The sequence below is a fragment of the Labeo rohita genome, chromosome 5, assembly GCF_022985175.1.
Source record: "Labeo rohita strain BAU-BD-2019 chromosome 5, IGBB_LRoh.1.0, whole genome shotgun sequence".
In the NCBI taxonomy this organism is placed as follows: domain Eukaryota; kingdom Metazoa; phylum Chordata; class Actinopteri; order Cypriniformes; family Cyprinidae; genus Labeo; species Labeo rohita.
In genome coordinates, this window is record NC_066873.1 from 26,571,279 (window position 1) to 26,583,920 (window position 12,642).

Sequence of the window (12,642 nt, forward strand, 5' to 3'; positions counted from 1 at the left end):
AATAATAGCTGAATTTATAAAAATTACCCCGTTCAAAAGTTTACACTTTTGTTTATTTGTTTAGTGATAGTAGTTCATGAGTTCCTTGTTTGTCCTGAACAGTTAAACTCCCTGCTGTTCTTCAGATAAATCCTTCTGTAGTAATTGCATGTGAGTCCCTCAGTTGTCGTCGGTGTGAAAAGATGGATCTCAAAATCATACAGTCATTGTTGGAAAGGGTTCAAATACACAAAAATGCTGAAAAACCAAAGAATTTGTGGGGCCCAAAGGATTTTTCTGAAGAACAGCAGGCGGTTTAAATGTTCAGGACAAACAAGAAACTCATGAACAACTATTAATAAACAAAAAAACAGCTGTGGATCATTCAGGTAACAACACAGTATTAAGAATCAAGCGTGTGTAAACTTTTGAACAGGGTCATTTTTAAAAAATTCAACCATTATTTTCTGTTGTGGACTATATGGAAACATTCATTATGTGAAATATCTTATTCAGGTCAGTACTAAATAAAAAATAACATGCATTTTGTATGATCCCTCTTATTTTGGTAAAATAACTACAATTTTGCAGATTAAAATAATTACCATTTTGCAGAAACTTTTGGCCTTAACTGTAAATACTGAATTAGATAATGTTCTCTAAGAAAATATTACATTTATATGGATCTAGTTAACTTCTCTTGACTTATAACCTTGTTAGTCACATCCAGTTGTGTCATATCCAGGACTAGGGATGTCACAATTCTCAATATAATATCGAACCGTTCGGTATGACATCCACGGTTCAATACGCGCTTGTGAATTGCGTTTTTTCAGTTTTACGTTTAAATAACTTCCTTGTTTTATTTCTCTCGGAATTTGCTGTATGCGTGGAAAGGATCAGCTGCTCATTAATTGAACATAATTTAGCCTCCTTAACTGAACCAATGCTTATTGGTTGAATGGAGTGTAAATACCACAGTATCATTTGTTCTGGTTGTTCTGTTAACATAATTACTTCGTTTTTAATGCTGGCTCTTTCCCACCATTTCATTGTTTTCCTTTTGCATGTTTTCCATTTGCAAACACTCTTCAGTAGACAAGTACTCTTCCTCTACTTTATCCTCATCTACGTACGTCTGATTCAAGCTCCCAAGGTTCTGAGAGGAGTTTCATGGTGATACTCTGCAAAGGAAAAGTAGACGTCAACAAGACCAGAAACTGTTATCTAACTGGTCATTAGACCTTGACCTGATTGGTTGGACAGTACCTTGATGGTGTTTTGGAGAATCTCAAGCACTGTGTGTCCACTGTAAGACTCTTGCGAATTAAACTCTGTCCTGAGAGACTGAAACACTCCATTCATCACTCGGGTCACCTGCATTAGATACACCAGTTTTAGTTTCAAGTCCAGGCTCCCACTCTGCCTGCCAATTCCTTTTCCTGTCTGACAGGATCTGACAAATAAAACCTGGATGATGCTTGAATACACTTATTAAAGTGATGATATTAATCAGGCTATAACCTTTGTATACACTCATGTCATACACACCTGATCCAGATTCTTCTTTTCAGCCCTCAGGTTTTGCATCTCCTCCATGTTTTGTATAATGGCCTCCGTCTCTTTGCACTTCTGCTTCTCAGTCCTCCACCAGTGCTCAGACTGTTCTCCTTGCTTCACAAGCTCTAAAAACACACATTTTCTAGACATTCTTCTACAACAGTTGTCATCTATCAAAAAGGTTAAGTATAGTTGGCTTAAGAAAAATCTAGTTTAGGAGTGCTAGTTTAAGATTTTTTTTCCCAATCAAAACTGCACAGCTATGCCACTTTTGTGATCAAAAACTACTACAGATGTTACGTAGAGTTAAAACTTGAAAGAATGGGATCACCTTCCACCTGTTCCTCCAGAAGGCTGATCTGAGCACAGTGAATGTGTTTGTCCTCCAGGGCTGCCCTGAGTTCAGCTTCAATGTCTGTCGCCCTCTGCTGGAGATTCAGCACTTCCTGCTGCTGCTGATTAGCTTGTGTCGTGGAAGAACCCAATTCCCCAGATAAATGTACCTGAAAGAAAGATGATTTATTTCATTTTCCTAATCACACAAATGACCAGCACACACCTACAGTAGGACCAAAATGGAAACATAATTGAACAAGTGCACTTGTACGAAACAAATGGAAGCATTATTTAAGTCCACTTGTGTGTTGTACCTTTTCCTGTTTAGACTGAAGTTGGCAAGTCTGGTTGTGTTGCTGCTCCATATACCTGCACTCACAAAGTAATAAGAGTAAACCAACTGGTTGTGTGTCAATGTACGGGTTTTTCCCTTTAAAGGGATAGTTCACCCAAAAATGAAAATTACCCCATGATTTTCTCACCCTCAAGCCATCCTAGGTGTATATGACCTTCTTTCAGTCGAATACCATCTGAGTTATGTTAAAAATGTCCTGGCTCTTCCAAGCTTTATAATGCCAGTGAATGGGTGTTGAGATTTTGAAGTCTAATAAAGTGCATCAATCCATCATGAAAGTACTCCACACGGCTCCAGGGGGTTAATAAAGGCTTTCTGAAGCAAATCAATGCATTTATGTAAGAAAAATATCCATATTTAAAACTTCATATACCATAATAGTGGTGTTCCAGCGTATGACGTAGGACATAGCCGTAGCATAAGCTTTGGTAAGAATATGTTCGTCTCGCAAGAATGCAGTTTTGTTTACAGCAAAGCAAAACCAGTCTCCTCTTGTCTTATACTGAAATCCTCCAACACTTCTAATTCACGACCGGTGTTTTGTTTTACTCTCTCCTTTGCACTTCCGCATTCAACACTTCTCACCACTCTTTCATGAACGTGCGTACGACAGTGTAAACTAGAGATTAAGGTTTATAAAGTTTTAAATATGGATATTTTTCATACACATTTGTTTTGATTCATTTCAGTAGGCCTTTATTAACCACCAGAGCTGCGTGGAGCACTTTTTATGATGGATGGATGCACTTTATTGAACTTCAAAATCTCAACACCCATTCACTGGCATTATAAAGCTTGGAAGAGCCAGGATCTTTTTTTTAAAATAACTCAGATTGTATTCGTCCGAAAGAAGAAAGTCATACACGTACAGCTAGGGTGGCTGGAAGGTGAGTAAATCATGGGGTAGTTTTCATTTTTAGGTGAATTATCCCTTTAATCTGACTGTAAAGCAGTACATTGTGTCTTAAAGGGATAGTTCACCCAAAAAGTACAATTCTGTCATTAATTACTCACTCTTATGTTGTTCAAAACCTTTAAGACCGTCGTTCATCTTCAATACACAAATGAAGATACTTTTGATGAAATCCAAGAGCTTTCTGACCCTGCGTAGACAGCAACGCAACTACCACGGTCAAGGCCCAGGAAGGTAGTAAGGACATCGTTAAAATAGTCCATGTGACATCAGTGGATCAACTGTAATATTATGAAGCTATGAGAATACTTTTTGTGCTCAAAGAAAACAAAAGTAACGACTTTTAATCACTGATGTCATTTGGATTATTTTAACAATGTCCTTACTACCTTTCTGGGCCTTGAACGTGTCAGTTCTTAGGTGAAGTATCCCTTTAATCTGACTGGAAAGCAGTAAATTGGAGTGTGAAGAAAGGGGTAAGACACACCTCTTATTCTGTTCACTCAGCTCCCCTATTTTGCAGTTCTGTTCCTCCAGAACCTCCTTTTTCAGACACATACTTTCCTAAAACACAAGTGCCATTAAAAAGGCTATTTAATATAACAAATGTGATCTTTATATTTGTATCCAGACCTGAATAATTCTCTGAATGTTGTGTAGCATCATGTTTGTCTCTAAGGACACAGAGGAGAGTCTGAAAGAGTAGTGACCCTCTTTTTGCAACTCATCCACCTAAAAACAATAAGTCGAATTTCAGTTCAAATCTCATAAGAACTTCAGAAAAGAAGAAATCATATTGCACAAATATACCTTGCAGGTAAGTTGGTCCATTCTGCGTGCTAACTTTTCAATAGCCAGCAGAATTTCTGCATTGTGTTGACGAGCGTCAGACATCAAGAGTGATGCGATATCAGGTGCTATTTATTACAAAATGTATGCATTTAGTGAAAAATGGCCAGTGACAGTGTGCATTAACTGATGATTGAAAAAAAATGACACATTTCAGCAACATGCAGCATGTACAAAATTAGGTTACATTTTACCTTGGTATGGAATTTGCTGGGATGGGTAGATTGAGGTAAATGAGTCTAGCTGTGTTGGAAAATAAGGATTTTGTCCTAAAAAATATGGCTGTTCCAAAAAAGAGAAAAAACGTTAAAAAGTTTAAAGTTTAATTTATTCCTATTATAAAAGCTGATTTTTCAGCATCATTACTTCATTCTTTAGTGTCACATGATCCTTCAAAAATCAGTGTTGATTTGGTGCTCAAAACAAAATTCGTATCATCATCAATGTTGAAAACAGTGCTGCTTAATATTTTTCTGGAAACTATGATACATTTTTTAGTGAATAGAAAGTTCAAAAGAACAGCAATTATTTAAAATAGAATTTTTTGTTACAATGTCAAACACTACTCACCTGAAAGCCTTGAGTAGTGTTTATGTCTGGTTCTGGTGGCACTGCTTCCTGTTTCTGAGCATCATCAGGCTGATATAACACTACAACAAAGACCAGTACATGACAGCAAAGATTCGGTCAGCTCTAATATGTGACCCTGGACCACAAAACCAATCTTAAGTAGCACAAGTATATTTGTAGCAATAGCCAAAACTACAATGTATGGGTCAAAATGATCAATTTTTCTTTAATGCCAAAAATCATTAGGATATTAAGTAAAGATCATGTTCCATGAAGATATTTTGTAAATTTCCTTCCGTGAATATATCAAAACTTAATTTTCGATTAGTAATATGCATTGCTAAAAACAACTTTAAAGGTGATTTTCTTAAATCCCTCAGATTCCAGATTTTCAAATAGTTGTATATCGGCCAAATATTGTCCTATCCTAACAAACCATACATGTATAATGTATAATTGACCCTTATGACTGGTTTTGTGGTCCAGGGTCACATATTAGGATGAGTTAACTACTATTGAACAGGTGATTTCTTGTGATTGTTTTTACACATATGAGATGGAGAAATGGAGGCCATTTGTGCAGGTTCTGGGAAGGGGGAATATGAAGGAGAGGGATCATAAATCGGTCCACTGGTATTCTGCAAAAAGAGATATAATTGGGTTTATAATTGCGCTTTTACTTCACAGGCCATTCAGGAAGCTAATCTGATATTTAAATGGCATTACATTCATATACAGTTTATGTAATGTAAACAATCTCTTGAATCCTCCTGACCTCCGTTTCTGAGTCGCTGGGGTCGGGCTGATCTGGAATGGCCCCAGTGAGAAAGGAAAGCATGGGTTTACCTATCTTGGCTATACGTGAAATCAACTTGGCTTTGGAAGCACCTGAAGTCTACAAGAAAGAACATATATAGTTGGAGCTTCAGCATTTTAGCCACTTCAGGCACATGGCATCTGTCTAAATGTAATAAAAAGAAAGTATTACTCACTGTCAGGCATTCAGATTCCACCTTCCCCTTAGGAGATTGGTCTCTGAATACAAATAATCAACAACTTGTGTAAATTCAATAGAATCAGCTTACTGATGGATGAGGGGTAGTTCACACAAAAATGAAAATTCTGTCATTAATTACTCACCCTTATGTTGTTCCAAACCTCTAAGACCTTTGTTTATATTCAAAACACAAATTAAGATATTTTTGATGAAATCCAAGAGCTTTCTGACCCTGCATAGACAGCAACGCAACTGACACTATATATCGTTAACATCAGTGGTTCAACTGTAATATTATGAAGCTACAGGAATACTTTTTGAGCTCAAAGAAAACAAAAGTAACAGCTTTGAACCAGTGATGTCATATGGACTATTTTAACAATGTCCTTACTACCTTTCTGGGCCTTGAAAGTGTCAGGTACGTTGTTGTCCATGCAGGGTCAGAAAGCTCTTGGATTTCATCAAAAATATCTTCATTTGTGTTCTGAAGATGAATGAAGGTCTTACAGATTTGGAACGACATGAGGGTGAGTAATTATTGACAAAATTTTCATTTTGGGGTAAACTATTCCTTTAAAATCACATCGTATTGACTTTTTTTTTGTCATTTTCCAGTGTTTTTTCTTTTTTAAAGCATTAACCTTGCTACATATGGTTAGATTTGTGCCTAAATCAAGAGAACAAAAATACTATTTGCTAATGGGTTAAGAAAAATAAACATAATTTAATATATCTCATACAAATTTGCTTCTTAAGCAAATTAATTTTGTTTTATAGATGCATTGAATTTTTAAAATGAGAAATATGACAAAAATACTTAAGATGATTTTTTAAACTATATATTTTTTGAAGATAGAATGAACTGTGAAGTTAATAAAAATATCAACAATTAACAATTCCAGAACTTATGCTCTCTGTACACACTTTGTCTCATCTGTGTCAGTGACCAACTGGCTGGTGTTCTCCTCACTCTGAGAGTCTGAACAGGTGCTTGGAGATGTACTGAAGGTGTCAACTGATCCCCGACTAAGTCGGTTTTTGGAGAATTTAACCTATATGTAGATAAATATACAAACAAAAATGCAGTTAGAAATAGAGATTAGAGATGTTTGCTGGTATATTAAATTATATTCACATTGTCAGTGCCTTACTCTATGAATCTCAACATCAAAGACCAGAGTGCTGTTTGCAGGCACATGGTTAGCGATGCCCTTTGACCCATAACCCATACTAGGAGGGACGATAAGAAGCCGTCGACCTCCTTTCTGCATACCAAGCATCCCGTCCTCCCATCCCTGTAAGAAAAAGTAACATAAGTCCTAAATGGCACAACAACTGACAGAACCAACATTTTTCTGCTATATATTTCTTTAATATCGTTTTAAAGGATTATTGTGGTCACAGACATGATCAAGAGCTGCTCACCCTCAGAGCTTTGCCTGCTCCAAGCTTTACTCGCTGCAGCTTTTCTTTGCCCAGATTGGAATCAAATACCTGGAAAAACAGAGACACTGAACTTTCACATTTATAGATCTCCAGCTGCACAGCAAACAAGCCAGACAGACTCATTTAAATGGCCTGATTAGTTCAACGGGTGCATGACTTATATTGAGCCATGACTAATCAAAAAGAATGTGCACAGTGAGCTGTGCTAAATGTGCTCAACTACAATTTAGAAGTTTAAGTCAAAAATCAAGAACATACTGTGTACATTTAGGAAAAGTAGCCTAGTGATTTCACTAAGCATCATTTAATAAGAATCAAAGCTTCTCTAAAATGAAAAGATGCTATAATTATGAGTTCCAGTGCATAGCATTGAAACCCTATTGTAATTATTAGAATAGTCACAGATCAGCAATCTCCACGTAAAACTGATCATGCAGACCAAACCGGAAGTCGTAGAGACTTGAAACTTAAAGGGATGGTAGTACAACATCACCAAGGCTCGACCCAATCGGCCTGACGGCGGCGCTACAGTGATCAAAAGTACGAAATCGCCCATAACTCCTAAACCGTCAGCCGCAGGCTCAAGTGTCTTATGTCGTTGGAATCCTGACAAATCACATGCCTCAGATTCCATCGTGATTGTTTTCGGGTATTTTGACTTTTTTTTGAAAAACCTACTTTTGCAAGCTAGTCCTATTTTTTTTCGCCAGATCGGAACCGAACCAGTGCAGGGAGATTCTCTGGAGACTGAATATCAATAATTATCAAAAAAAGTCACCGTCGCAAAGGGGTGCTAAAATATTCGAAAGGGGCAGGGCCACTCCTGAACGGAATGAGATATCTCCACCAAACTCATAACACTTATGTAAGAGCTCAATCTGAGGTCACAGGGAAAAAATCGTGGAGCTTAGCCACTTGGTGGCACTATAAGAGGGAAAAAAACTCAAAATGGCTATAACTGCACAACCATTCGTCCTATCAACACGGTGTGCATGGTCTTGGTCCGAAGTGTCACACGTGTCTACAAGGACATTCGCGTATCTCAAAAAATTTTGCCCGACAAAAATTTTTTTTGCCCGCCATTGCCCGACGAAATTTGAGCACATGCTAGACAAGGTTAACAGAGGCCGATTGGAACGAAACTCAGTGGGCCTGTTCGAATCATGGCCCCAAGGACCCACTGGGTGGGTGATATCACATTTTTCAAGGGCGTAAATGATTGTACGTCGCACAGTTTTTCACACATATGCACGATATTCATATCATACAATAGAACTCCTCATCCCTGACAACTTTTCCTTTAGAGCCACCGCTGTCAATCAGTTTGTTAAATGATTAAGAAGATGGGAAAAAAACTGCAGTACAATTCTCTGGACTCTCTAGGTCAATAATTCTAATTTTTTTATTTATTTTTTTTTATTTATCCTTTGGGAAGCTATAACGGATTCGTTTGCAAAAATGGTCTGTCCAAATTTATCCGAAATACTATAAAGCCTGAAGGAAAACTCAAAACTTCACAAAACTTGCTAAGCGCATGCGACAGGTGATTCTAAACAAGCATGCAAAGTTTTAAGGAGGTCAAACCACAACTGGTGCTATAACAGTCTTAAAAAAAAACAATACTATATTTCTGTGGTAAATTACCCAGATTTTAAATCATTGATTGAGGTGCTTACACGCTTGCTAAATAATGTCTTTTTTCATATGTGCTTAAATTCCTTAAAGCGCTTGAAACCCGGTAATCGCTGTTTGCAGCTATATTTATTTTAACATTTATCTAATCTGTCTTTCATTTTTGATACAATGTAATTTGTCTTGACCAAATTCCATAATGCATTTAAAAATAAAAGCTACAAAGTTGAAATTAATCACCTGTCCTAGAGCATGGTTCTGTAATAGCCATCCGGAATAGGCCACCTCCACTGTGTCCCCAATATTAACAGCTTGACCTTCTCCTTGAACCAGGTCCTGAGTGACCAGAGAGTCTGACAAAGCCTCACTGTTCCACCAAGCCACGCACACCTGAGTAACAGGCAAATACATAGTCTATTGGTAAAATGTAAAAATGTTTGCAATAAAACAATTTTGCAGAACCCTGAAGATTTAAAGTAAATACAAAATAATTTATTCCATTTTTTTTTTTTTTTTTACTAAAACAAACAATTCAGTTTGAGTATTACCTCCTTACAGAACTCAGGCCTGGACTTTTCGGAGTCAAACATTACAGACCAGTTCTGTTGCTGGTCATCATAGAAAGTGACATAGTTACATGGCTGAACCTGTGGACAGGTACAAAAAGCTGATGAGTGCAGCATCTAACAAAACCAAACAAAACAAAGCACAAGAGAATAGAATAGAATAGAATAGAATAGAATAGAATAGAATACTCACTGTGAGAACAAATCCACGATGGATTCGAGCCGTAGTAATCTGCTTTTGTTTACTGCCGTACAACAGAATCTTGTACTATATGTGCAAATAGAAAATAATGAATAAAAGAATGACCAAAGAAAATGCACATAAGCTTCTCTTACCTCTTTGGTGACATGGTTTCCTAAAACAGCAGCTCCTATCTTGCCTTGCTTCACATATTGTCCATTCACACTGGTGGAAAATCAAAGCTCATTTAAGCAATGTGTGAACTAATGCTAATTCAAAGTCTCGTAAACATCTTTTAATTGCCATATTTATACTAACAAGCTGAATGCATGAACAGCTGTAGCAAACAGCACAGCTGGAGCACATGGTGGAGTGACGGGCTTTTGAGAAGGTGGGCCTGAAAAAAAAACACTGATTAAAACATTAGCAATTATGTATATACATTAAGATTCAAAATGATCTGAACATAAAACTGTGTCAAAAAGGCTGTTGAAATATTTGCTGTACCACCTACCTAATATGGCGCAGGACTTTTTGGGCTGTTTAGGGGCAGTGAATTGGAAGGACTCGTTTCCCTGACTCTCTGCTCGGTCCAGACCAAAGAGAGAAGCCAACTTTGCCCTAAAGAAATGCAAACACACACACACACACACATGTTTGTTTTTGTGAATTGTGGGGACTTTCCATTGACTTCTATAGATTTTATACTGACCAAATGATATTGTCTATCCCCTAACCCAACCCTAACCCTAAACCTAGCCCTCACAGAAAAAATGTTCGCATAGTTACACTTTCACATAAACATCATTTACTATTTTTAAATGATTTTTTAACATTGTGGGGACTGCAGGCCGGTCCCCACAATGTCAAAAATTTCAGGTTTTACTATCCTTGTGGGGACATTTGGTCCCCACAATGTAGCAAAAACAAGTACACACACACACACACACACACATATTATAGCTTTATATCTTTACAGCAATAAATGTAATTTACTTTCAATTTAATGCATACACATGTAAAAATATAAATGGTAACTGTGTCTCACAATGTGAATCTATGTGTCACGTGCAACTTTATTATTTTACATTTGATATACCATTTAATATTTTACAGGCTTCAAACAGCCTTCCATATTTATCTAATCTGTAGCAATTAATTTAAAATCCAAATGAATGTTTCAAATGTATCAGAACAAGCTATGAGTTCACTGCTCTGTTGAAAACCATCTATGCAGACTTTCAATCAACAAAACAGCAGAGGAATTATTTATGTGATGTGGAAATTACACAGCACATGCTTTGACAGAACATTGGACCCATTAACAGATGCCATTGCTAAAAAAGCCAGACGCAGTCTGCTGAAAATACACTGTCAGCAGTGTTGCAAGTGAAAAATTCAACATGCTAATATTTTAGAATATTATCTACTTTAAAAGTTACATTTATGGCATACACATAAGAATGACTGGACCAGCATGGAACAAAACTACAATTACAGGTCAACAATGTCCTGTCTAGCATCTATGATGAAATCCACACAAAAGAAGACACATTAGACCTGTTTGTACTGACCCTTGGACCCCCCTCCACAGATAGTCAGTGTCCCATACAGCTGACATGGCCGCCAGCTTTCTGTCAATGAGGAACAGGCTAAGAAGCCTCAAAAAAGGTATATATAAAAAAATCTTCCTCCTTTTTTCATTCCGCCTTGATATTTATGTTGGGATCAGCTACAGTGGGTACAGATTTGAAGCAGCCCGAATGAAATGCACTGTAATCACTAACATGTGAATTAAATTATTGAAGGAGGAGCCTCACATCATCAACATGGTTTCAAGTGGGAAATGGAAAAAAAAAAAAAAAAAACTTTTTTGGTCCATATGTCTGTTCAATGAAATCAGAACGTTCAACATAATTTCCAGTCACCTTAGGAAAAATTACACTTTGTCCTTTAAACTGAGTTTGGAGATAAAAACCTCACTTTTTCCCCAAACCCCCTTTCATGTAGAAAGAATTTCTTTGACAGGGAAATTAAGGGAAAAGGCCTGCACAAACAAATTAAATCTATTACGTCTGTTTCTAACAACGTGAAAATGAATAGAAAGTGTCGATTGCCGCATTAAATTAAGATCTGCTCATGTTGCATCATAATTCTTTTTAAGCGTTTTTGCAGTGTTGCTCATTAAAACCAATCACAGACGATTCTGTTGAGATTAGAAATGCAATGGCCAATCAGAGGCGTTCAGATGAGTCATCGCTGAAATGTATGTTTTGTTGAGTGCGCATAACTCTTCAATCTCTCATCTTAAACAAAGCGGAGATGTACGTACAAAGTAATTAAGACGTTAATTTCACAGTGTAGACATCTTCAGTGATTATAATGATACATTTTTTTGAGAGTGCTTAAACTAGCGATAGTGTCACTTTCTGTATACAATTTATTCGCTGTTTAAATAACCGAAATGAAATGAAAACATTATAATTAGAAATGAAACGTTATAATTACCAATTTCTAATGTTTTTATGAAACTGTAATCATGTTAGACAAATTCAATCCCATTAAAAATATTTTAGTAGCCTAGACATGACACCCAGGTCTGGTTCTTTCCTAAAAAGACGAAATTATGATCTTTTTAGGCTTACCCTTAAGTTGGTTCACCCTCTGTTATTCTGTTATATTAACATTTGACAATGATTAAAGCTTGATCTTAATGAGACACAATCAGACTATAATACAATAAAGAGGCATGAGCGATCCTCACCTCATTATTGTATCGTTTAAAAATAATTCTATAAAATAATTAATTTTAAATGATTAAAATATGTTAACACTTGTTGATTCAAAGATTAGGCTATGAGTGCAACGACAACACGATACTATATTCTTAACACTTACCCACTTTTAGGACACAGAAAGTCTCCGTCGTTATAATCAGGAATAATGTCTTTATTTTTTTCCATACTATAATTTCTGAGTATCTCACAACAATCAAGTCAACAGCTCTGGCTTCGCAAACATTCTATACTTGTGCGATATGATGAGCACAGGTAAACGGGAGGACACACACACACACACACACATACACATACCTGACAGCACACAAGAGCATGTGAAGAGTGTGACAGATAAAGGGTGATCAATGGGAACTACTACAGCTTTGAGAAATTGTGGGGGGTGTCAGAATGAATGGATTAAAAAAAATGAATCAATAAAATCTGAATCTGTTGGAAAATTCATAATTATTGAAAAATAAAC

The 12,642-nt window shown here is 36.6% G+C and overlaps 1 protein-coding gene across 1 annotated transcript; it reads right to left on the bottom strand.

The window, feature by feature from the left end:
* Positions 1–599: 599 nt before the first annotated feature.
* fkbp15a (FKBP prolyl isomerase family member 15a) lies at positions 600–11,111 on the bottom strand. The gene is given in 24 exon segments (XM_051109081.1): positions 600–1,108; positions 1,110–1,163; positions 1,249–1,356; positions 1,531–1,664; positions 1,871–2,042; positions 2,190–2,244; positions 3,631–3,707; positions 3,777–3,875; positions 3,954–4,060; positions 4,187–4,274; positions 4,563–4,642; positions 5,110–5,200; positions 5,338–5,457; positions 5,555–5,597; positions 6,484–6,611; positions 6,711–6,854; positions 6,985–7,053; positions 8,878–9,027; positions 9,186–9,284; positions 9,397–9,471; positions 9,540–9,609; positions 9,703–9,781; positions 9,899–10,005; positions 10,959–11,111. Coding segments are annotated over 24 exon segments (2,301 nt in total). The 5' UTR covers positions 11,006–11,111; the 3' UTR covers positions 600–1,003.
* Between the last annotated feature and the right edge of the window lie 1,531 nt (positions 11,112–12,642).